The 26,046-nt window shown below is 39.6% G+C and overlaps 1 protein-coding gene across 1 annotated transcript in view; it reads left to right on the plus strand.

Annotated features, from left to right (window-relative positions):
- Taf1 (TATA-box binding protein associated factor 1) overlaps positions 1–26,046 on the plus strand; it is a gene marked incomplete at its 3' end in the record, with an annotated part of 70,332 nt that overhangs the window by 28,921 nt on the left and 15,365 nt on the right. The window contains 9 exon segments of the mRNA NM_001281569.1: positions 653–818; positions 3,318–3,529; positions 9,666–9,774; positions 10,698–10,796; positions 11,982–12,159; positions 17,908–17,975; positions 21,754–21,876; positions 23,542–23,634; positions 23,717–23,801. Coding sequence (NP_001268498.1) covers positions 653–818; positions 3,318–3,529; positions 9,666–9,774; positions 10,698–10,796; positions 11,982–12,159; positions 17,908–17,975; positions 21,754–21,876; positions 23,542–23,634; positions 23,717–23,801 — 1,133 coding nt within the window.

The raw sequence follows: 26,046 nt of genomic DNA on the forward strand, positions 1-26,046 counted from the left end.
GTGGCGGGGAAAATAATGATGGAGATAAAGTATATACATGAGTTGTAGTGATAGGAATATATATATATATATATATATATAAAATCTGCTATCATTTAGAACCTCTTGCCTTTAGAACTTTGAATTTGAACAGGGCCAAATCACTGAGAAAATAACTATGTTATATTTGGAATTACTCCTAGCACTTGGGAGAATTCAGCAGGAGGAACATGGGATCTAGACCAGTCTGGGTTATAAAACATTGTCTCAAAAATCAAAAGCAAAACCTTTTCTTTTAAGATTTATTTATTTATTGTGTATACAGTATTTTGTCTACATGTACACTTGCCGGCCAGCAGAGGGCACAAGATCTCATTACAGATGGTTGTGAGCCACCATGTGGTTGCTGGGAATTGAACTCAGAAGCTCTGGAAGAGTAGCCAGTGCTCTTAACCTCTGAGCCATCTCTCCAGCACCCAAAAGCAAAATCTTAATGATTATTTGAGACTTAGACTGAGAGATGGTACTCTATGCATATGAAGATGATGATGGCAGGTAGTTTATCTCACTTCAGTCTGGAAGAATTACCATTCTGACATGGCAGCTTTCAGGGTAGTCATCTTGATTTAAGTTGCTTATGGTCCTGTTGTATTTTTTTTCTCCTATTGTGTAGTCGAAAATTTGCGCTTTTTGATGAGCAGCATCGAGAAGAGATGCGAAAAGAACGGAGGAGGATTCAAGAACAATTGAGGAGACTTAAACGAAACCAGGAAAAGGAGAAGCTGAAGGGTCCTCCTGAGAAAAAGCCAAAAAAAATGAAGGAACGCCCTGACTTAAAAGTAAGTGTATAATAGCAGGTGTTGTAGGACACAGTGTAATCCTAGATAGGCTGTGACAGATTTGTAAGTTTGAAACACAGAGAGACCCTGTCTCAAAAAGAAAAAGAAAAAAATTGCTTAATGATGTAATCACCACTAAGGAAGCAAAGGAAGATACCATACCTTTTCACTCAGCTTTTGTCATCTTTGGTTACTGGAAATGAAAACAGTATTATGGAACGTTGGGTTATATTACTTACAATATACCTGTAACAACACCTGCAGTCCCAGTACTAGGGAAGCTGAAGCAGGAAGATCAGGAACAAATCTTCATAGTGAATTCAAGTTCCCCAGGGCTACATGAGGCCCTCAGAAAGAAAGCACTCGCGCGTGTGTGCACATGCACACTTACTTTAGGAGTTGAGTAGGTTTGGTACATTTTATTTATATTCATATGTCTTTTTTAAATTTATTTTTACGAGCCAGGCATTGGTGGTGCACCACCACCAAGAGAAATACTGTCTCGGAAAAAAAGGCAAATCTTTTTTTTTTGAGACACGGTTCCCCTGTAGCTTTCCTAGAACTCGCTCTATAGATCAGGCTGGCCTCAAACTCACAGATCTGCCTGCCTCTGTCTCCTGAGTACTGGGATTAAAGGTGTATGCAAACACTGTCTGGTCAAATAAAGAATTTCATGCCAATGTTACTACCACTATCATCAGCAATGACACATGAGAAAATCAAAAAGAGTGAAAGGAAGGATATAAGGTTGTGAGAAACTTTTCTTTTGCCACTACTAGGGACAGAAAGTATTTCTATTTATTACATTTTGTGTGTATGTGCAAATGTGGGTAATCAAGCCATGGCACATGTGTTGTCAGGACAACTTTCTTTCTTTTTTTTTTTTTGGTTTTTTTTTTGAGACAGGGTTTCTTTGTATTGTTTTGGAGGCCATCCTGGAACTCGCTCTGTAGACCAGGCTGGCCTCGAACTCATAGAGATCCGCCTGCCTCTGCCTCCTAAGTGCTGGGATTAAAGGTGTGTGTCACCAATGCCCAGCGTCAGGACAACTTTCAAGAGTCGGCTTTCTCCTTCCACTATTGGTTCTGGAGATTGAACTCCGGTTGTCAGTCTTACATAGCAAGTACTTTTATCTGCTGAGTCAACTGGCTGGCATTATTTATTAATTTTGAGACAGTGCTTCATATAGCCCAAACTGGCCTTGAACATGCTATGTAGCCACCAAGGATGACCTTGAATTTATGATCCTCCTGCCTCCACTTCCCAAGTGCTGGGATTATAGGCATGTGCCACCATACCCAACCATATTCCCTTGTGCATGATCTGGTACTCTACTCAACTCTGGAACTATAAACATAAATAACAGTATCACTAGAAAGTCACGAACTGGGTTGGATGGTGGTGGTGCATGCCTTTAATCCCAGCACTCAGGAGGCAGAGGCAGTCTGGTCTACAGAGCTAGTTCCAGGAAAGCCAGAGGTGCTATACAGAGAAACCCTGTCTTGAAAAAAGAAAAACAAAACCAAAAACAAAAAAGAAAATTAAAAAAAGAAATAATAAAGTCATGAACTGGCCAGATATATCAGATAAATAAATAACTATGGGATAAGAGTTTTAAAGCTGACTGCACTTTGCTCAGTAATATAGAGGATCAAAAGTTTTTCAGCAATTTGATAAATCAGTCTTTTAGAAAGAATGATATAGCCGGGCGGTGGTGGTGCACTCCTTTAATCCCAGCACTTGGGAGGCAGAGGCAGGTGGATCTCTGTGAGTTCGAGACCAGCCTGGTCTACCGAGCAAGTTCCAGGACAGGCTCCAAAACAATACAGAGAAACCCTGCCTGGAAAAACAAAAAAACATTTTTACTTTATGTGTATTGGTGTGAAGGTGTCAGATCCCAGGAGACTCGAGTCACAGACAGTTGTGAGCTGCCATATGGGTGGTGCAAATTGAATCCTGGTCCTCTGGAAGAGCAGTGTTCTGAACTGTTCAGCCATCACTCAGCCCCATATAGTCAAATACTTTGCTCTTGGACATCAGACCCAGGACCTGATATGTATTAGGCAAGCACACTACTGTTGACCTACTTCCCTAACCTAATAGTCCTTTTTTAATATGGTAACTTATTAAAAGAAGTGGCCAGAGAGATGGCTCAGTGGTTAAGAGTGCTTACTGTATGAGAGGACTGGGGTTTAGATCTTAGCACTTATATTGGATGGTTCAAAAACATCTGTAACTCCAGCTTCAAGAGATCTAACACCGCTCTTCTGACCTTTGTAGGTACTTATGCATGCACACTTGGATATATACCTATATACAGCGATACACATACACAAAAAGTCTTTTAAAAAATTAGGAAAAAACAAGAATACATAGTATCCAGGTTATTTTGCATCACTTAGGTTAAAGATTCCATGCACTACTATATAATGTTGTTTCTACTCTTGACATGGTTCAGCCTGTTTACCTCTAACATGTTGGGTTTTTTTTCTGTTGCAGCTGAAATGTGGAGCATGTGGTGCCATCGGGCACATGAGAACAAACAAATTCTGCCCCCTTTATTATCAAACAAATGCTCCACCTTCCAATCCTGTTGCCATGACAGAGGAACAGGAGGAGGAGTTGGAAAAGACAGTCATTCATAATGATAATGAAGAACTTATCAAGGTTGAAGGGACCAAAATCGTTTTAGGAAAACAGCTAATTGAGAGGTAAGGGGCTGCTGTATCAGAGATCTGTTCAAGGTTGAGAATGATGGTTAGCAGGGGTAAATGTGATGTAATTGTTCTCTGAAGTGTAATTAGGGATTACAGGAACTTTGGATTATCATTAGCACTTTTTGCCAGTAATGAAAACTGCAGTGATCATTAGGGCCTACTATTTGCCTTTGTACATGCTATGCTTTCTGAGTCTTAGATGTTTTGGGGGAGTTGGGGAGTTGTTTTTTCAATACAAGGTATCTGCATAGCCCTGACTGTTCTGGGACTCACTCTATAGACCAGGCTGACCTCAAATTCAGAGATCCATCTGCCTCTGCCATCTGAGTACTTGGAATAAAGGTGCGTGCTGCCAAGCCTGGCTAAGTCTTAGTATTTACACTAGTACCCTTACCAAAGTACTGTTTTGTTTTACTTTTGTGTGTGGGTGTGTGGCATTGGTAGGCACAGTAGGCAAGTGTTCTATCACTGAGCCATATGTCCTAAAACTCTTGCAAAAAATTTTAAAGGTTTTGTTAAATTACCCAGGCTGGTCTTTAACTTAGACTCTTTCTGTCTCAGCCTCCTACATAGCTAGAATTACAAGGTTGGAGCTCTATACCTAGCATGTGGGTAGTTAAGATAAAATGAGAGACTATAAAACAGACTACACTTACACTGAATCTTCTTGCCCTTAGAGAATTTAATAGATAAAAAGAGATGTTAAAATTTTTCCCATTATAAACTGAGCCAGGTGGTGGTGGCATCGCACGCCTTTGATCCCATCACTTTGGAGACAGGGGCAGGTGAATCTCTTAAGTTCCAGGCCAGACTGTTCTACAGAGTACATTCCAGGACAACCAGAACTACACAAAAACAAACAAAAATTATAAACGTATTGAATGCTTGAAAGTTCACAATAAGGCATTCTTTTTTATAAATAAATTGAGCTATTCTTCATTTAAAGATTTATTTATTAGTATACAGTGTTCTGTCTGCATGTATGCCACACACCAGAAGAGGGCACCAGATATCATTATAAATGGTTGTGAACCACCATGTGGTTGCTGGGAATTGAACTCAGATCCTCTGGAAAAGCAGGCAGTGTTCTTAACCTCTGAGCCATCTCTCCAACCCCCACAATAAAGTATTCTAAACTCACCTGTTCACCTTTGGCCACATTTGCTAAATCTTTCTTTGTATACCTAAAATGTTTGTGATCTGAACCATTGAGAAGTAAATTGCAGGTATCATGACAGTTTACTACAAATACACACATCTCCTAAGAATTGGGTTGTAAGACATGGTACTATTATCATAACTAAGAAATAGCATTAATTTAGTAATGTGCACTGCTCAGACATTTTATTCAAATTACCCAAGTCATCTCATTGTCCTTTGTTGGCTCATTTCCTAGTTTTGAGTACAGTCCCACTTTTAACATAAGTGTATTTTGAGTCCGTCTTAATCTAAAACAATCCTCACTGTTTTGTACTTTTTATGACATTGATTTTTTTTCAGCATATAGATCAATTGTCCTACAAAATAACCCACTTTCTTGATTTTGTGTTAAGTAGAACAAAAATTTATTTTAAGAAGTAAAAATGCTCAAGAGGCCAGGCGGTGGTGGCATACGCCTTTAGTCCCAGCACTCGGGAGGCAGAGGCAGGCGGATCTCTCTGAGTTCGAGAACAGTGCGAGTTCCAGGACAGCCTCCAAAACAATACAGAGAAACCCTGTCTCGAAAAACCAAAAAAAAAATGCTCAAGAGTATGAGGGATCCCAGCACTCGGGAGGCAGAGGCAGGAGGATCTCTGTGAGTTCGAGGCCAGCCTGGTCTACAAAGTGAGTTCCAGGACAGCCTCCAAAGCCACAGAGAAACCCTGTCTCTGAAAAACCAAAAAAAAAAAAAAGAGTATGAGGGATGCCAAGGGGGGGAAAGACCTGCTTTGTTTTCTTCTGATTGGACTCATATATTTTTTGAATAGATATTTAATAGACTACCTAGTTGATACTGTGTATTTAACACACTATCAAGCACATAATGTCAGGTTTTCCTACTATTTTGATCATCTTCCTTTCTAGAACTGGGGATTTAACCTAGGTCCTTGAGGTTGCTAGGCAAGTACTCTACCACTGACATGTGCCTCCAGACCTTTTGATCACCTTGAAGTAGTAATCCCCAGGTCTTGTAGGAAAGATTTAGTTTTCTTTTTGCAGTTAACACAAGGATGGCTATCCTGTTTCAGCCTGAACAGCTTCACTGGTTTTAGAACTACTGCTGATCATTGACAAGTTATTTTATTGGCACTTGTAAAGTGGTGATTTTTTTATAATTCTAGAATTTCTCTATTGTAGCTGGTGATTTGGGGTTTTTGATTTGTTTTGTTTTTGGGGGTAAGGAAAACTTCATCCTTTCCATTTTAATGTATTATTGTGGATTCTGAAATTCTTCCTTTATAAATTTAATGCATTACATGCGAATTTGACTCTTTTAAGACAGATCCTGTGGTGATTTTAAAAATATTTATTTTCATTTTGTGAATATTTTGCCTGCATGCATGTATATGTACCACACAAATGCCTGTTATCCACAGAGACTAAAATTGAGAGTTGGATCCCCGGTGATTAGAATTATAGATCATTACAAGAGCTGCCCAATAGGTGCTGGTAATTATACTCAGGTTCTTTGAAAGAGCCATAAACACTCTTAACTGCTGAGTCATCTCTCAGGGCCCTCAGATCTGTGATTTTGAAATGATCCTATAAATCTTTGAGAAACCATTTGCTTTCTGGTACAAGATGTTAACAGTTTTCCTTGTCTCAGACTTAGAATTGACCATTTTTTGAGGTATTCAGGCCCTTCTTATTAGCAAATGACATTTAGAAACCAATATCTTGCTGGGCATTGTGGTACATGCCTGTAATCCTAACACTTCAGGGGCAGAGGCAAAAAGATTATAAATGTGAAGACAGCCTGGGCTGTATGTTGAGACTCTGTCTCGAAAATAATAAAACAAGCCAGTTGGTGGTGGGGCATGACTTTAATCCCAGCACTCAGGAGCAGAGGCCAGCCTGGTCTACAGAGCAAGTTCCAGGATGGCCAAGGCTGTTACACAGAAAAACCCTGTCTCAACAAAAATAAAAACAAGAAATAAACAAAAAGTAGAGCTAGAGAGATGACTTATCTATTAGTCATCTTGCTTCTCTTCAAAGGACCTAGGTTGGGTTCCTAGTACCTAAACCACGTGGCTCACAACCATCTATAATTCCAGCTCTAGGCAATCTAGCACTTCTGGCATCTGCATGCTGCTGCAGTCATGTACACATACCCACATGCAGACATACATACCTCCTACATATAGTTAAAAATAATAAAAAGTAACTCTTAAACAAAAGAAAGAGAAACTAAGATCTTGGTGTTACATATGTTTGCTGTTACCACTGGGATATCCTTGATTTTTTTTGGCATTTTAGTGGACAGAACTAGTAAGTATACATGTATTTTATATTATAATTTCAAGCTAATACTTTAATTCACATCATACCTATCATCCCATTTCATATTTGTATCCTTTCTCTGATTTCAACATCAGTATATTATTCCTTTTCCTTTGACTTATAAATATAAAGTAATTTCAGAATTACTATACCATTATTAACAAAAAAACCCTATAAATAGGTTCAGGAGTTTTGGAGTTTGTTGTCTGACTATGCAACTGAAGTTATACAGTGAGGTATTCAGAACGTTTGAGCTGGGCCTAGTGGTACAGGCCTGTAATCCCAGCTACATGGGAAGCTGAGCCAGGAGGAGCGAAAGTTGAAGACCAGCCTGGGCTACAAAGTGAGTTCAAGGTTAGCCTTGGAGGGATAGGGAAGTGGGAAGGTATATTCCTTTAACTCCAGCACTTGTATGAGTTCTGAGTCAGCCTGGTCTACATAGCCACTTTCAGGATACACAGGGCAATGTATGTAAGGCTGTCTCAAAAAAAAAGCCACAATCCAAGAAACAACATAAGGAGAGATGATTCAGTGGTTAAGAGCACTTGCTGCTCTTCACCAAGACCTGGATTCAGTTTCCAGCACCTATATAGCAGCTTACAACTATTTGTAACTTCACCTCTATTGAGGATATCCTGCACCTTCTTTTGGCCTCTTAGGCACCAGGCACAGATATGGTGCACGTACGTACAAGCAACGCATTCATGCACATAAAATAGAAATGTTGAGGCTAGAAAGATGGCTCAGTGCTTAAGAACACTAGCCGTTCTTCCAGAAGTCCTGAGTTCAATTCCTAGCAACCATATGATGGCTCACAACCATCTGTAATGAGATATGGTGCTCTCTTCTAGGCTTCAGGGATACATGCAGACAAAACACTGTATATATAATTAATTAATTTTTTAAAACTTGAAATCTGTCTTTTTTTAAGGAAAAGAGGGATAGGAATATAATAATAGCTCATTTGTACATCTCTTGTTTAGTATATGCAAAGCCCTAGATTCCATCTTTCTGTATATAATTGTAAGCATCAGTTTGGTACAATTACTCTGTTGCTTTTTTGCATTCAATTTACTTTCTTCTATCCTTATTGATTTGTCAACATATGTAAGTCATCATCTGTTTTGTTTTTGGTTTTTGTTTTTTTCAGACTGGGTGCCTGTACTAGAACTTGCTTTGTAAACCAGGCTAAACTCCACCTTCCTCTGCCCATTGAGTGCTGGGATTATAGGCATGTATCACCATGCCTTGCATCATATATTAGAAGTACATTGGAAAGGGAAAATGTGCCATCTTGATACCTTACAGTGGAAGGGGAGGAGGTGGATTGGTTGTTTTCTTTTGTTTTTCGAGACAGAGTTTCTCTGTGGCTTTGGAGGCTGTCCTGGAACTAGCTCTTGTAGACCAGGCTGGTCTCGAACTCACAGAGATCTGTCTGCTCTGCCCCCGGAGTGCTGGAATTAAAGACATGTGCCACAACGCCCTGGCCGAGGTGGATTGGTTTTAAAAATTTCAGGAACTCTTGTCTGGCGGCGGTGGTGCGTGCCTTTAATACCAGCACTGGGGAGGCAGAGGCAGGTGAATCTGTAGTTCAAGACCAGTCTGGTCCACAAAGCAAGTTCCAGGACAGCCAGGAAACCTTGTCTCAAAAAACAAACAAAAAAGTTTCAGGAACCCGTCCCCTCCTTTTTTTCCTATACTGATTTTTCATTTATTTCCTTTTTTGTCTTTTTGTTTCTTTCTTTACCTCCTTTTCTCCCCCTCTCCCTTTCTTTCTTTCTTTCTTTTTTTTTTTTTTTTTGGTTCTTTGAGACAGGGTTTCTCTGTATTGTTTTGGAGGCTGTCCTGGAACTAGCTCTGTAGACCAGGCTGGCATCGAACTCGCAGAGATTTGCCTGCCTCTGCCTCCCAAGTGCTGGGTCTAAAGGCGTGCACCACCAACACCAAGCTCATATTTTGTTTTTCTTTATGTTTTGTTTTGTTTTGAGCAAGGTCTCACTGTGTAGTCCTGACTGGCTTGGAACTTCTTTGTAGATCAGGCTGGCCTTAAATTCACAAAGACCTGCCTACCTCTGCCTCCCCAGTATGCCATCATGCCCACACTCCTTTATATTCTGAATGAGTTAAATGTTCTAGCTTTTGAACCCAAAGATAAAATGTTAGAACTGGAAGGAGTCTTAAAATGCCTTTAGCCTCGTTCCCTCATTTTCAAAATAGAAAACTGATTTGGAAGTCCTCACATCCTATTTACTCTGAGGCTTAAAAGATGACTGGCCTTTGACTTCTTTGACTTTTCTTACCCTGTGCTCACAATTAGGGACTTTGGACCTTTTCATTGTAGTTGCTTTATTCCCGGGAACTATAAAAATCTGTTTTGAGTTATATGATTTATTTTATGTATATGAGTGTTTTGCCTGCATATATGTAAGTGCACCACTGTGTATGCCTGGTACCCACAGAGGCTAGAAGGGGGTATCAGATCCTTTGGAACTAAAGTTACTGTTTAGTTGTGAGCTACCCTGTAGGTGCTGGGAGCTGAACCAGGGTTCTCTCTATAAGAGTAGCAAGTACTCTTAATCACTAAGACATCTTTTCATCCCTGTTTCTGGGAACTATAAATAACACAATATGGCAATGTTACTGATTGCAGTGCAGATGAAGTTCGCAGAAAATCTCTGGTCCTGAAGTTTCCTAAACAACAACTTCCTCCCAAGAAAAAACGGCGGGTTGGAACCACTGTTCACTGTGACTATTTAAATGTGAGTATCCACATTGTCTTCATATCAGATGGGTTCTCATTGATTCCTGCAGCTTTCTATGACACAGCTTTGTAAGTGTGTCCTTATGTCTGTTCCTTCAGACTTATGTGTACTGTTCATTGTTTTACTATTTTTAGGTGTTTGAGACAGGGTTTCTCTCTGTAGCCCTGTGGCTTTCTTGGAACTAACTCTGTAGAGCAGGCTGGTTTTGAACTCAGAAATCTGCCTGCCTCTGCCTCCTGAGTGCTGGGATAAAAGCATGTGCTTTTACCTGGCTTTAAATTTTATTTACTTATTTATTTTTATTTTGTGTGTGTGTGTGTATTCATCTGTGCGTGTGCCATGATGCACACATGGAAGTCAGGACATGTGGAGTGAGTTCTCCTTCTTTTACATGGAATCTGGAGATCAAATTATAGTCACTATCTTGTACTGCAAGTGCCACTGAGCCCGCTTCTCTTTTTGATGTTGCATGAGTGTATTGCCTGAGTGTTTATATGTGCACTGTGTGTGTGTCTGGTACCAGCAGAGCCCAGAAGCAAGTGCACTGTGGTTTTGGTTATAAATCACTATGTGGGTGCTGGGATCTGAACCCAGGTCCTGCAAAAGTACCAAGGGTTCTTGACCACTGAACCATCTCTTCAGCTTGTCGTCCTCCCCCCTTTCAAACTTTGCTTTTAAGATTGGGTTTCCCTCTAACCCAGGATGGTATGGAACTTACTGTGTATTCTAGTCTGGCCTTGAACTTGCAGCAATCTTCCTACCTTAACCTTCCAATTGCTGAGATTATAGGCTTAAGCCCTCCAAGTCTGGATTTATTGAATATTTCTAAAAATGTATCAGTATATTTGAAAAATATATCAGAATTTTTATATCTAAAGAATTCTGATTTCTTGTTTTTGTTTTATTTTGTTTTGTTTTAGAGACCTCACAAATCCATCCATCGTCGCCGGACAGACCCTATGGTGACACTGTCATCTATCTTGGAGTCTATCATCAATGACATGAGAGATCTTCCAAATGTGAGTTTATTACATTAGATACATAGAATAGGAAAGCCAAGACCCTTTGTTTTTTCTGTTACTTCAGCTAGATGACAATAGTGTGTATACCTGTATATCTGGAACTTCTAATTCTTTGGAATTTTGTCTATTTTTAAATTGTTTGATAGAATATTAGGTGATGAAGGACAGAATGTAGGCAAAGGACACATGAGTTATAACAGGATATAAAGCTAATTTTTTTCTAGTTTCAATTCAATTTTCTTTCCCCCGCCCTTCCCACCAGGTCCCTCAGTCCCCCACCCAATCTCCACCAATTTTCTTTTTTTGTGATAGGTATGTGAATTCAGTTTTCTGAATATTTAAGTAGCAAGAATCTTTTTTTTTTTTTTTGGTTTTTTGAGACAGGGTTTCTATGTATTGTTTTGGAGGCTGTCCTGGAACTTGCTCTGTAGACCAGACTGGCCTCGAACTCACAGAGATTCGCCTGCTTCTGCCTCCCGAGTGCTGGGATCAAAGACATGTGCCACCAACGCCCAGCAAGAATCATTTTGTAAATTGTGTCTTTGTGTCTGTGTATGCATATGCAAGTTCCCTTGGAAGCCAGAGGCATTGGGTATTCTGGAACCAAAGTTTAAGGAGGTTGTGAGTTTCCATACATGGGAGCTGGGAATAGAACTTAGGTCCTCTGGAAGAGCATGATGTGCTATTATAACCACTGAGCCATCTCTCTAACCTCAAACTTGGTATGTCTTGCAGGAACCATTTTTGCATTCCGTATGTGTCTAGCATATATGGAGCTAGAAAGACAGCTCAGTGGTTAAGAATATATACATCTCTTGAAGAGGACTATGTTTGGTACCCAGCAGTCATGTTGGGTGACTCTCGGCCACCTGTAACTCTAGCTCCAGAGAATTCAGTGTGGTGGTGGCACATGCCTTTAATCCCAGCACTCCGGAGGCAGAGACAGGTGGATCTCTGTGAGTACAAAACCATCCTGGTCTACAGAACTATTTCCAGAATAACCAGGGCTATACAAAGAAAACCTGTTTTAAAAAAAGGAAAGACAGACAGAAGGAAATAGGTAGTGCAAGAAACAGACTTACTACATATGAAAAATCCCTTTGAGAGTTGGTAAACCAGTAAGATATAATTGGCTCTGTTAAGTTCTTTGCTTGCAAATGGTGCTGTCTCATGTTTCTACAGACATACCCTTTCCATACTCCAGTTAATGCAAAGGTTGTAAAGGACTATTACAAAATCATCACTCGACCAATGGATCTACAGACACTCCGTGAAAATGTGCGCAAACGCCTCTATCCATCTCGGGAAGAATTCAGAGAGCATTTGGAACTAATTGTGAAAAATAGTGCAACCTATAATGGTAAAGGTCCCTTGTTCTATAGCTACAAAGGTCATTTTCAGATTCCTATCGCCTTGCTGATTGTAAATTCAATAGATTAGAATGAACAAAAAGATTATAATGTACATTCATTTTTTTAAAGTAGTCTCTTATATTTTAAAAACTTGTTTTAAATTCCAGGCAAGGCAGACATGCCACAAGATACCAGGCTCCACTTTTCAGACCAGAAACTGGAGCCTGGTCACAGGATCTCACACTGCATACTGTTCCCTCATTCAGTACAATAACCATGAGTGTTCCTCCATGCCTGCAATGCAGTTTTGGTCACTTTGTCTCCCAATGCTCTCCAACAGCAGAGTGACATTGACCTCTGGCAGATTCTGGAACCCACTGACCTTGTAACCTGAATGTTCTGAGGCACTGTTAATTTTTACTTTTCTTTTTTCTTGAGACAGGGTCTCATTATGTAGTTCTGTCTGTCCTCTCTAGACCAGGCTGGCCTTGAACTCATAGAAATCTACCTGTTATAATGTACATTCTTAGGTATGAACATCAGGTAGTATACATTTCAGTCATATAATAAGTATTGCTTCTTTTTAGTTCTACTATTTAATCCTTTTTTTGAGACATAGTCTCAGAATGTAACCCTGATTGGCCTGGAACTAACTATGTAGATCAGCTTGGCTTAAAAATCACAGAAGTCCTTTGGCCTCTGCCTCCCAAATAAGTGTCATTAAATCCATGTTCTATCATACCCAGCTTCCTACTATTTGATTTTTAATGTATTCTCTGGTGAATTTGAAGTCTTATTATTGAAACAGGCTGAGTAGTGAGACAAGAAAGTAAACCTAGGTAAGTTGGAAAGGAATTAGGTATGCGTGAACTCTACAAAGGATATTCTTGTTAGCCATATTTATGTGTTTTAATTCAGTTAGCATTTTTGTTACAAGGACTAGATACTCATTTTGTTATTAAAAAACAAAACAGGAGAGGCAAGGAAGAAGAAATCAGTTTGCATTAATTCATTGTTTTCTAGTCTCAATTCAATTTTCTTTTTTGTGCTGGGTATATGAATTCAACTTTTTGAGTATTGAAGTAACAAGAATAATTTTTAATTGTGTGCATGTGCACGTGTGTGCCTGTATGCATATGCAAATTTCATTGGAGGCCAGAGGCATTGGATCACCTGGAACTGAAGTTACAGGAGGTTGTGAGTCCCTAGACATGGGAGCTGGGAACAGAACTTAGGTCCTCTGGAAAAGCATAATATGCTAGTATAACCACTGAACCATCTCTCCAGCCTGAAACTTGTCTTGCCATTCAGAGTAGATAATACCAATAGAACTATGATGGATATGTTATTTAACAACTCATAACCTCTTCTGCTTTCTCATGTATAAACAGGACAATAATATCTACATTCTGAAGCTTTCCACAAGCTAGTCCAAATTTACCAAATTTCATCTCTAATGACTACATTCCATGCTCACTGTTATATTTCACTTAAACATCCCATGGTACTTCTTCATGTCTTTAGAGTCTTTTCCTTCTTTCTGAAGTTCCCTTTCTTCCCTGCAATTGCAATGGTGAATTTCCATTCATATTTTCAGTTTAAGTCATATTATTCTTTTTTTTAGGTTTTCGAGGCAAGGTTTCTCTGTGGCTTTGGGGGGCTGTCCTAGAACTAGCTCTTGTAGACCAGGCTTGTCTCGAACTCACAGAGATCTACCTGCCCCTGCCTCCCAAGTGCTGGGATTAAAGGAGTGCACCACCACCGCCCGGCTATATCATTCTTTCTAAAAGACTGATTTATCAAATTGCTGAAAAACTTTTGATCCTCTATATTACTGAGCAAAGTGCAGTCAGCTTTAAAACTCTTATCCCATAGTTATTTATTTATCTGATATATCTGGCCAGTTCATGACTTTATTATTTCTTTTTTTAATTTTCTTTTTTGTTTTTGGTTTTGTTTTTCTTTTTTCAAGACAGGGTTTCTCTGTATAGCACCTCTGGCTTTCCTGGAACTAGCTCTGTAGACCAGACTGCCTCTGCCTCCTGAGTGCTGGGATTAAAGGCATGCACCACCACCATCCAACCCAGTTCGTGACTTTCTAGTGATACTGTTATTTATGTTTATAGTTCCAGAGTTGAGTAGAGTACCAGATCATGCACAAGGGAATATGGTTGGGTATGGTGGCACATGCCTATAATCCCAGCACTTGGGAAGTGGAGGCAGGAGGATCATAAATTCAAGGTCATCCTTGGTGGCTACATAGCATGTTCAAGGCCAGTTTGGGCTATATGAAGCACTGTCTCAAAATTAATAAATAATGCCAGCCAGTTGACTCAGCAGATAAAAGTACTTGCTATGTAAGACTGACAACCGGAGTTCAATCTCCAGAACCAATAGTGGAAGGAGAAAGCCGACTCTTGAAAGTTGTCCTGACGCTGGGCATTGGTGACACACACCTTTAATCCCAGCACTTAGGAGGCAGAGGCAGGCGGATCTCTATGAGTTCGAGGCCAGCCTGGTCTACAGAGCGAGTTCCAGGATGGCCTCCAAAACAATACAAAGAAACCCTGTCTCAAAAAAAAAACCCAAAAAAAAAAAAAAAAGAAAGAAAGTTGTCCTGACAACACATGTGCCATGGCTTGATTACCCACATTTGCACATACACACAAAATGTAATAAATAGAAATACTTTCTGTCCCTAGTAGTGGCAAAAGAAAAGTTTCTCACAACCTTATATCCTTCCTTTCACTCTTTTTGATTTTCTCATGTGTCATTGCTGATGATAGTGGTAGTAACATTGGCATGAAATTCTTTATTTGACCAGACAGTATTTGCATACACCTTTAATCCCAGTACTCAGGAGACAGAGGCAGGCAGATCTGTGAGTTTGAGGCCAGCCTGATCTATAGAGCGAGTTCTAGGAAAGCTACAGGGGAACCGTGTCTCAAAAAAAAAAAAGATTTGCCTTTTTTTCCGAGACAGTATTTCTCTTTGTATTCCTGGTTGTTATGGAACTCACTCTGTAGACCAGGCTGGCCTAGAACTCAGAGATCAGTCTGCTTCTGCCTCCTGAGTGCTGGGATTAAAGACGTGTGGCACCACCACCTGGCATTTACTTTATTGTTTTAATTATGTATATGTGTTTGGGTGTTTGCAAGTATCTACAGAGACCAGAAGCATTGGATCACGCTAGAACTAGAGTTATAAGCAATGGTGAGTTGGTGTGGGTGCTGGAAACTGAACTACAAGAGTAGTACACACTTTTTAAATCACTGAGCCATCTCTCTAGCTCCTTACTCTTTTTCATTGCTACTTCAGCTACTAAATGTCTACTGAAGCCCCTTTCTTCTGTCTCTACATCTATTCAAGACTTGAAACCCTTGTTTCAAATTGTCTTCTAGACACGACTAGTTCTTATTTCCTACTGGAAACTCATTATCTGATTGCCTGTGTAGATAAATGATTTTGCTGGCTGCCTAGTTGTACAACCTAGAAATTTCAGTCATAATTGATCCCATGTTCTTTTCCTCACACTTATAACTAAGTCCTATAAAGTATACTGTCTGCATTTTTTTGAACTTGGCCCTTTCATTTTTGTCACTATTGCTACTTTAATTGAAGCCCTTGTTATCTCTTGTTTAACCTCTTGCAACAGCTGCCAAACATTTTTGCTTAAATTCTTCCTAATGTTTATAAGATGGCAATTCTCCCCTAGAACTCAAATTTAGGAAATTACTGTCTTAGACTAATGGGTATGGCTCAGAGGTAGAGCACTTGGCTAACATGTTTAATGTCCAAGTACCATAAAAAAAAAGTGAACAAAGAAAAGAAGCATCATTAACCAGTTTAAAATAGCTTTCTAGTGCCTATAAAACTTTCTAATGTGGTCCCTTCTGACTCTGCAAGTTCATCTCTTGTCCTTTCCTATATGTGTGCAAATGCATACAGACACACATACACCACACACACACACACCTTTATTATGGTATTAAAACTACTTGTGACCCTAATGAAGTGTACTATAGAATGTTTCTATGAATTTGACTAATTCTGTGTCTTTGTGTACTTTTCCTTCTCTCTGGAATGTCATTCCCTGTTCTTTGCCTGTTGGACTTCTGTTCTTTAATCACTATGTATATGTGAGTCAGAACAAGCCTTCTCTACATCCCCAAAGCAGATTTTTTCCTTTCTTTTTATTCTAGTAAAGATTGAACCCAGAGCTTCCAGCAAGTACTCTACCTCTTAGCTATATCCCAGACCCCCTTTATTTTTTTATTGTGGAATGAGGTCTTCCTAAGTTGCACAGGCTAGCCTTGAACTTTTCTTGTAGCCCAGTTTGCTTTTAAACTTGCAACCTATGCCTCAGCCTCCAGTGTAGCTAAAATTACCAACCTGCATCACCAGTCTTGGTTTCCAATTAGCAGATTTGATGTACAATGATGTAGACTATAGTTTATGTACAACCAATGTATTTCATTTATACTGATAGTTTTTTAAGTTTATTATGGAAATTTAAGAGGGATAAATTTTAGTGTACATATTCACTGAATTTAACAATTTGTTCCGGGGGGGGGTGGCGCACCCCTTTAATCCCAGCACTTGGGAGGCAGAGGCAGGCGGATCTCTGTGAGTTCGAGACCAGCCTGGTCTACAGAGTGAGTTCCAGGACAGCCTCCAAAGCCACAGAGAAACCCTGTCTCGAAAAACCAAAAAAATAAAAAAATAAATACTAGTTAGGTTGGGTGGTAGTGGCACACACCTTTAATTCCAGCACTTGGAAGGGAGAGGCAGGAGGATCTCTTGAGTTTAAGGCCAGCCTGGTTGACAGAGCACGTTCCAGGGCAGCCAAGACTAACAGAGAAAACCTGTCTTGAAAAAAATAAAAAAGAAATACTAGTTAGATGGAAATATTTGGAGGGGGAGGGAGATTTCTTTCTGGATTTGAGATGGTCTAATTATGTAGTCTAGGTTACCCCAGATCTGCTAATCCTCTGGTTGAAGCATCTTAAGTGCTGTGATTACAGGTATGTGTCCAATACTCACACCTTAAAAATGTTTTAATTATTCCAGAGATGAACTTAAATGGTACAGCTTTAAGCAGAGAATGTATAAGAGAGGTCAGATACTTAAAGAATTTTTGAAATACTTAGTAATTATTTCTGGGAAGATGAAATAATAGTCTTTGTGCTGGAGAATCTGTCTACTAAGCAGAAAATTTAAAATGTTCCAATAAACATAAACCATTCTTAAATACATTCTTCATCCACAGAATGATATTCAAGGCATTAAAAGCCCCAATAGAGCTGGCTCATGCCTTTAGTCCCAACACTAGGGAGACACAGAGACAGGTGAATATCTGAGTTCCAAGCTACATAGAAAGTTCTGAGCCAGCCAGAGCTACATAGTGAGACACTGTCTCAGAAAACAAAAACAAACAAAAAAGCAGTTATAATACACGTGTGTGTGGACCCAAATAAAAACAGTTAAAATTCATTACACACCTGTAATCCCAAAAAAGTGAAGACAAGAGGATCTGAAGTTGAAGGTCATTCTTAGCTACATAGTGAGTTCTAGACCATCCTGGGATACAAGGGACTTAAAGAAAAAATAAAAATGAAAAAGCTGGTATATATACCTAACTCAGTTACTAGGCTGGTGCCTGGGACCTTTTAGGTTCTTTAGTAAATGTGTTACGTGTTGGAAACATGGCAACTTTGGGCTCTTATTTATAATGGACATTTCTTATTCCTCTGTAGGGCCGAAACACTCACTGACTCAGATTTCTCAATCTATGCTGGATCTCTGTGATGAAAAACTCAAAGAGGTAAGAAAGATAAGAGAAAGTAGTGGGCATACTGACATACACCTATAATCCTAGCACTTGGGAGTTGAAGACAGGAGGGTCAGGAGCTTAAAAAATCATCCTCAGCTACATACTGAGTTCTAGAGCTGCTTGAACTGCATGAGAATTTGACCCAAAAATCAAAATAGATTTAAAAAAAAAACACAAGAAATGCTGTGGTATATGAAGATGGAGAATAGTGGAGTTTAGGAACTAGAGTGTTTAACAGAAGGAACAGTATCTGAGGGAATGGCAAATCTTTGGTACATTGACAAATAGGGATTTATAACTTATACAGATGCTGTCTTCTGTAGATGGGACAGCCAAGTCCAAAGAGGAAAATTACTTGCTCTGGAATCATGCTGGGATTAAGATCCTAAACTGATACAACTTTAGAAAGGATGATGGAAAATGACTTCCTAGGAGATCTCCTGTAGCTCACATTACAACTCATTGCTGTACCAGGGAGGCATATTGAAAAAAAATATTTTTGAGATAGTGCCTTATCTAGCTCAGGCTTGCTTGAAACTAATAGGTTGTCTAATATGTTGGCCTTAAGTTCATGGTGCTCCTTATACCTCAGCCTCCTAAATTCTAGGATTATAGGTCTGTCTGAGCCACTAGGCCTAAAGACAGTTTAATTTTTAAAAAATTATAGGATTGGCCGGGCGTTGGTGACGCACGCCTTTAATCCCAGCCCTCAGGAAGCAGAGACAGGCGGATCTTTGTGATTTTGAGACCAGCCTGGTCTACAAGAGCTAGTTCCAGGACAGCCTCCAAAGCCACAGAGAAACCCTGTCTCGAAAAACCAAAAAAAAAAAAAATTAAAGGATTATCTGTATCTTCTGTCTTTTGGGCTGCTTTTTCCCCTGTGAGCTATTAAGTAAGCACTGTTAACACTAAAGTTAAAGTTACAGCCTCAGACCTTCTGTAAATTCCTGTTCTTTTTTTTTTTTTTTTTTTTTTTTTTTGGTTTTTTGAGACAAGGTTTCTCTTTGGCTTTGGAGGCTGTCCTGGAACTCACTTTGTAGACCAGGCTGGCCTCGAACTCACAGAGATCCGCCTGCCTCTGCCTCCCAAGTACTGGGATTAAAGGCGTGCACCACCAACGCTCGGCCCCTGTTCTTTTTTTAATGTTCATTGGTGTTTTGCCTGTGCATATGTCTGTGTGAGGATGTTGGGTCCCCTGGAATTAGACAGTTGTGTGTAAAAAGAGGTTCTTGTTCAACATGGTCCTGCCACCCTTCTCAGCCCAAATAAACACACAGACACTATATTAATTATAAAACTATTGGTTGGTGGCTAGGGCTTTTTATTGGCTAGCTCTGTCTTAATTATTAACCATTTCTATTAATATAAGTATTTCCACATGTTCTTATCTTACCAGAGAACACCTGGCTCATCCTCTCTTCCCGGTCTCACATGGCATCTGATCCCTGGCAGGCTCTCCTGCCTACCTTTCCCAGAATTCTCCTCATCCCTAGTCCTGCCTATCTCCCTGCCTCTTTTGGCCACAGTGTTTTATTCATTAACCAATAAGAGAAACATATATACAGAAGGACAGCCCCATCAGTTGTGAGCTGTCATGTGATTGCTGGGAATTGAACCTGGGTCCTCTGGAAGAGCAGTCAGTGCTCTTAACCACTGAGCCATCTCTCCAGCCCCATAAACCCCTATTCTTAACAAAGAAGATTGTGGTACCTTATATGTTACAAAAGCACAGATAATAATGAAGTTGATACTGATATAGATATTTCACAAGAGAACATGATTGATAAACATGGAAAATTTTCTCAACATGATTGACATAAATTGCATGTTTAACCCACAGTTATCTGAGCATAGTAATACATACCTGTGATGGCAGCACTTGGAAGTCAGAGGCAGGATAAATACAAGTTTCAGGCCAGCCTAGGCTATATGTTGAGACCCTGTCTCAAAATTAAAAGCACACACCAGTTAGATTCTTTTTTGTATCTGTTAGAAGGCTAAAGTCCTGTATCCAACGTAGAGGTAAATTGTGGCAATATTCAAGTTCAAGGTTGGCCTGTGACTTAGAAGGGGGCGCCCAATGAGATTAAGGATCCAGACAGTGAGAACACAGATTTTCTTTTTTTAATTTTTATTTTAGAAACAGTCTTATTTTACATATCAATCCCCCATTCTCTCGCCCTCCTGTCCTCCAATGCTCCCCACCGACTCCCCCCCACAACCCACCCCTCACCTACTCCCCAAGGATAGTGAGGCCCTCCACGGGGGACCATCAAAGTTCATCACATCATTTGGGGAAGGACCTAAGCCCTCTTTTGTTTATCTGGGTTGCAATAGTATCCCTCAATAGGGAATGAGCTCCCTGTGGATCCCCTAACATTTCCTCTGTGTCAGACCTCTCTCCAAACCTATACTGGCTCCCACTATCAAGGCATCTCCTTTCTTGCCCTCTCCTATTCCTCCCCTGTCTCAGTCCCCCTGATCTCTCCTATTCCTCTTCCCCTTCTTCCCCTCTCCCCTTCTGACTCCCCTGCCCCCCCACTCCCCCCCTGCTCCCAATTTGCTCAAGGGTTCTTGTCCCCCTCCCCTTCTTCGGGGAACCATGTGTTCTTCTCTTGGGATCTTGTTTCCTAGTTTCTCTGGTGGTGTGGATTTAGGCTTGTAGTTCTTTACTCTATGTCTAAAATCCATATATAAGTGAGTACATACCACGCTTGTCTTTCTGTGACTGGGTTACCTCACTCAGGATGTTTTCTTCCAGTTCCATCCATTTGCCTGCGAATTTCTAGATTTTGTTGTATTTTTCCATTGAGTGATACTCCATTGTGTAAATATACCATATTTTCTCCATCCATTCTTCGGTTGAGGGGCATCTAGGTTGCTTCCAGGAGAACACAGATTTTCATAGTACACAGACTGAAGTGACTTTTTTGGATTAAGTTTCCTTTTTACAAGTCACTAATCAAGCTGAGGTTGTATATTGAATGTGAAGCCAGCCTAGGATACATAGGATACATACCCTATTAGAAAACAAAAGGAGGGCTAGAGAGATAGCTCAGTGGGTAAGAGTACTAACTGTTTGCTTTTCCAGAGATTCTGAGTTCAATTCCCAGCAATCACATGATTGTAGGCTCACAACCATCCAGTATTGAGATTTGGTGCCCTCTTCTGGCCTGCAGACATACATGCAGGCAGAACACTGTATACATAATAAATAATCTTTAAAAAAAAGAAAAACAAAGAGCCATTAACTAATGGTAATGTTTGTTCTGTATTTTTAGCATTCATTTTTATAGAAAAGACAATGTTATTAAAGCCTGATTTGCTAAAGATGTTTTTGTTATTCTACCTTAACTAGTGATGTCTTGAGCTTTCTATTCTTGGTGCTATACAAGAATGGGATGTAGAATGCTTAAGGGAGCCAGATAGGGTGGTTCATGTCTTTAATCCCAGCACTCAGGAGGTAGAGGCTGGTAGATCTCTGAGTTCAAGGACAGTCAGGGCTGTTACACAGAGAAACCCTGTCTCAAAAATCAGATAAACAAAAAAGAATACTTAAAGGATTTGCTGACATGTCCATTTGTGTTGTTTCTTTAGCTAAAGTATCATTTATCTAGATTGGCCTGAAGCTGAATAATAGATAATTCAGAGGTAAATTTTGGGGGACTAAAGTCATAGGCAGCTAGCTGAACTTTAAATTATCTTTAGCTTTTCTGTGGTGATCATACTTCAGGAAAAAATGCTTTTATTTTACTTTGCTTTATTTCAGAAAGAAGATAAGTTGGCACGTTTAGAGAAAGCTATCAACCCCTTGCTTGACGATGATGACCAAGTAGCGTTTTCTTTTATTCTGGATAACATTGTCACTCAGAAAATGATGGCAGTTCCAGATGTAAGTAATTTTCATGCCAAGTATTATAAGGATAGTACTAGGAGATGAAAAGAAGTATATAGGATAAGCGTGTATATATTAAGAAATTCTAGCCATGTGGTAGTGGTGCACGCCTTTAATCCCTTCACTCGGGAGGCAGAGGCAGATGAATCTCTGTAAGTTCAAGACCAGTCTGGTCTACAAGAGCTAGTTCCAGGACAACCACAGAGAAACCCTGTCTCGATAGATAGATAGATTAATTAATTAATTAGGTAAATGAAAAAATTATATGTTGTGATGTATGTCCCTAGTAACTGGGATGTAATTTTATTTATTTATTATTTATTTATTTATTTTGGTTTTTCGAGACAGGGTTTCTCTGTGGCTTTGGAGGCTGTCCTGGAACTAGCTCTTGTAGACCAGGCTGGCCTCGAACTCACAGAGATCCGCCTGCCTCTGCCTCCCAAGTGCTGGGATTAAAGGCCACCAACTCCCGGCCTGGGATGTAATTTTAAATACTAACTTTTGCTATATGAATTCATTATCACTGAAAACAAAGATGCCAAGTATCTCTTTGAATATTAAGGGATTCTTACTTCCTGTTCTCAGCACTTAGTATTTATAAGCTCTTGAATAGCCTGGAAGAAAAGAGCTGTCAACTAATTGTAGGCTCTTGATTTAGAAATGCTCCTATACAAATATCATTTTTATTACACTTATTTATTCATGCATGTAGGGGAGGAAAATATAAGCTAAGGTTTGTGTTAGGTCAGGACAACTTGGCTGGGAGTGGTGGCACAACCTTTTATCCTAAATCTTGGGAAGAAGAAAGCAAGTAAATCATTGTGAATTCAAGGCCAGCCAGGGCTACACAATAGGGCCTGTTTTTAAGTAGCAAAACAAAGCACTTTGGAGACAAAGGCAGGTGGATCTCTGAGTTTGAGGTCACTACAGAGTAAGTTCCAGGACAGTGAGAGCTTTTAAACAGAGAAACCCTGTCTTGAAAAATGAAGAAAAAAACCCAAAACCTCAGAGAATTGGATCTCATTTTTGTCCTGTGGTTTCCAGGAATTAAACTCAGTCATTGGGCTTATTGATAATCACCTCTACCCACTGAGCCATTTTGCCTGCCCATAAAAGAAAGAAAGGAAGGAAGGAAGGAAGGAAGGAAGGAAGGAAGGAAGATTGATCCACCACAATAATTACTTAGTGTTTGTTAGTGTTTGTTTTCCTTTTGTTTTTTACTTTTCCCCTTTTCATTTTTTTATAGCAAAGCTATCATCTATCATATTAGTTCTGTAGACCACTTTATTATACTGGTGCCCCCTGAAATTCTGAATTAAATTTTCTATTGCATGTAATCACAATGTTCTATGTGTTCAGTGTTATAGAATTCCTAGATGGAACTATGGAATAAGGAATTTTATTCTATTTTTGCAGAACTTAGTCTTTAATGTAGAAATAAGATTTTAGTTGTAAGTTTAAAGGAGGGATTTTTACTTTAAAATCAGGGTGTAAGAATTCCTAATAAGACCCTTAAATTACAAAGAATTTTGTGTGAGCTTGTATATTTCTGTGGAAAGAGTCTATAGTTTTCATCAGAAATATTTGTAACTCAGTGAAAATTGGAAATCTCTGGTATAAATAGTGGTTTTTATTTGACTGCCCATGCTTTCTTTTTATTAGTCTTGGCCATTTCATCACCCAGTTAATAAGAAGTTCGTTCCAGATTATTACAAAGTAATTGTCAGTCCAATGGATTTGGAGACTATACGTAAGGTTAGTGATTTTTATAACCAATGGCTTTTTATAATCAATGTTTTTGTATATATAGCTGAGTGCCTGATTGTTTTTATCATAGAATATCTCCAAGCATAAATACCAGAGTCGAGAGAGCTTTCTAGATGATGTAAACCTTATTCTGGCCAACAGTGTTAAGTACAATGGTGAGTATTTACTTTTTTTTCCTCTTCCAGCAGTCTTATCTATCAAGCATTAATTTGCATTAAGATTTTAAGGGTGGGCCGGGCGTTGGTGGCGCACGCCTTTAATCCCAGCACTCGGGAGGCAGAGGCAGGCGGATCTCTGTGAGTTCGAGACCAGCCTGGACTACCAAGCGAGTTCCAGGACAGCCTCCAAAGCCACAGAGAAACCCTGTCTCGAAAAACCAAAAAAAAAAAAGATTTTAAGGGTGTAAGCAGCTTTAAGCAGTGATAGCTAAGTCAAGTAACTCAGTTTACTTTTTAAATTTTTCTTTTTCTGCATTTATACCTATGTTGTAAGAGTAGAAGTGCTGTTCTATCTAGTATGCTTTTGAAGGTTAGAGGACAACTTGGTGAGTTGGTTCTATGCCCCCACCATGTGGGTTCCAGGGACTGGACCTAGGTTTTCTGGCTTAGGACCAAACCATTTGGTTTTCTCAGTTTTGTTTGGTTTTGTTATATTTTCTGAGACAGGGTTTCTCTGTATAACAGCCCTGGAACTCCCTCTGTAGATTAGGCTGGCTTTGTACTCACAGAAATCCACCTGCCTCTGCCTCCAAGTGCTGGAAGTAAAGGTGTGTGCCACCACCTCCCAGTGGAATTTATTTTTTAACTGAGTCTTAAGGGATGTTGGCTATTGTGGTTAATACTTAGTGCCTACTGTGCTGAATAGAAGAGAAGGATGACAAAGTTCCAGATAGAGAACCAAATGCAAAAATACGGGAAAGTGCTTTGGATGAGGAAGTACAGATAAGATTAATTTGAATATAGGGTAGTAGTTAGGTTTGATTATAAAATGAGACAAGGGACCAGGACAGCCTCCAAAGCCACAGAGAAACCCTGTCTCGAAAAAACCAAAAAAAAAAAATGAGACAAGGGAGGTAAGACCGTAATTATGAAGGGCCTAGTAAGTCACACTAACCCAGTAGGAGGGAAGAGAGATATAGTTTTAGTAATACTGTTTAGGAAGTTATCCAAATAATGAAGTAGAGGTGAATGAGATTTGGAGACCAGTAAAGAAACTCTGAACAATAGCCATGTTGAAAAACAAACAAAACCTAGCAACCTGAACAGTTAAGAAGCAGCAAGAAAGCCTGGCATGGTAGCACAAGCATGGTACTCTGAAGGCAGTGGCAGGCAGATCTGTGTGAGTTCAAGGATAGCCTGGTCTACATGGCAAGTTCCAGGATAGCCAGGATTCTAAAAAGAGACCCTGTCTCAAAAAAAACAAAAAAATAAGAATGGGAAGGATGAGGTGGTTGGGGGGCAGGGGAGGAGGGAAGGAGAGGGAACTAGGATTGACATGTAAAACAAACTTGTTTCTAATTTAAATTTAAAATGGAAAAAAAATAATGGGAAGTTTGTACAGATGACACAGATAGTAAGAAAGCAAAATTGATACCTTCATACTTGGACCTGATAGAATGCACTTAGAGTTGAACTGCCTCATTAAGGAAAGCCTCGTGGGCCAATTGTAGTGACTCACGCCTTGATTTCCAGAACTCAGGAAGCAGAGACAGGTCAGGTTTCTTTGAGTTCTGCATAGAGTTCCAGGATTACATAGTGAGACTCTCAAAAGTAAACAATAGCAAAAAGACAATATTATAGAACCACTGAACCGCCTCTCTGGCTTCATAAAGTAAATATTAGAAAGAAAAACCAAAGTGGTAAAGATGGAGGCACAGTGCCCAGAAAGTGAGGTGGTGTTGTAGAATGACACAAGTGTCAATTTCAAGTGTAATAGGGCTTCTGAGATCAAGTCTGGGGACTTGGGTTTGGCAGCTAGTGTTTCATCACTGAATAAAAAGTTCAATGAAATGTTTCTTATCACTCTTTATGGGTGGTTCCTTTCCCTACACTTTTGTAGTACTTCATGCTTTATTGAAATTTGAAGTTTGAGCTGGGCATAGTAGTAGCATGTTTTTAATCTCAACACTCTATAAACAGAGGCAGGCAGATCTCTTAGAGGCTAGAAAGGTGGTGAGTGCCAGGCCAGGCCAGCTAGAGTTACATGATTAGACTCTGTCTCAAACAAAACAAAAACCTTAAAGACCATGCTGCTGCTTTTTTGTTGTTGTTGTGTGTTTGTTTTGGTTTTGGGTTTTTGTTTTGTTTTTGTATTTTTTTTGAGACTGTCTTACTATATAGCCCTGGGTAGCCTGGAATTTCCTATGTAGACTACTGAATCTATTTTAAACTAAGTGCTTAA

This window comes from Mesocricetus auratus, unplaced genomic scaffold (assembly GCF_017639785.1).
Source record: "Mesocricetus auratus isolate SY011 unplaced genomic scaffold, BCM_Maur_2.0 Super-Scaffold_100003, whole genome shotgun sequence".
NCBI lineage: Eukaryota > Metazoa > Chordata > Mammalia > Rodentia > Cricetidae > Mesocricetus > Mesocricetus auratus.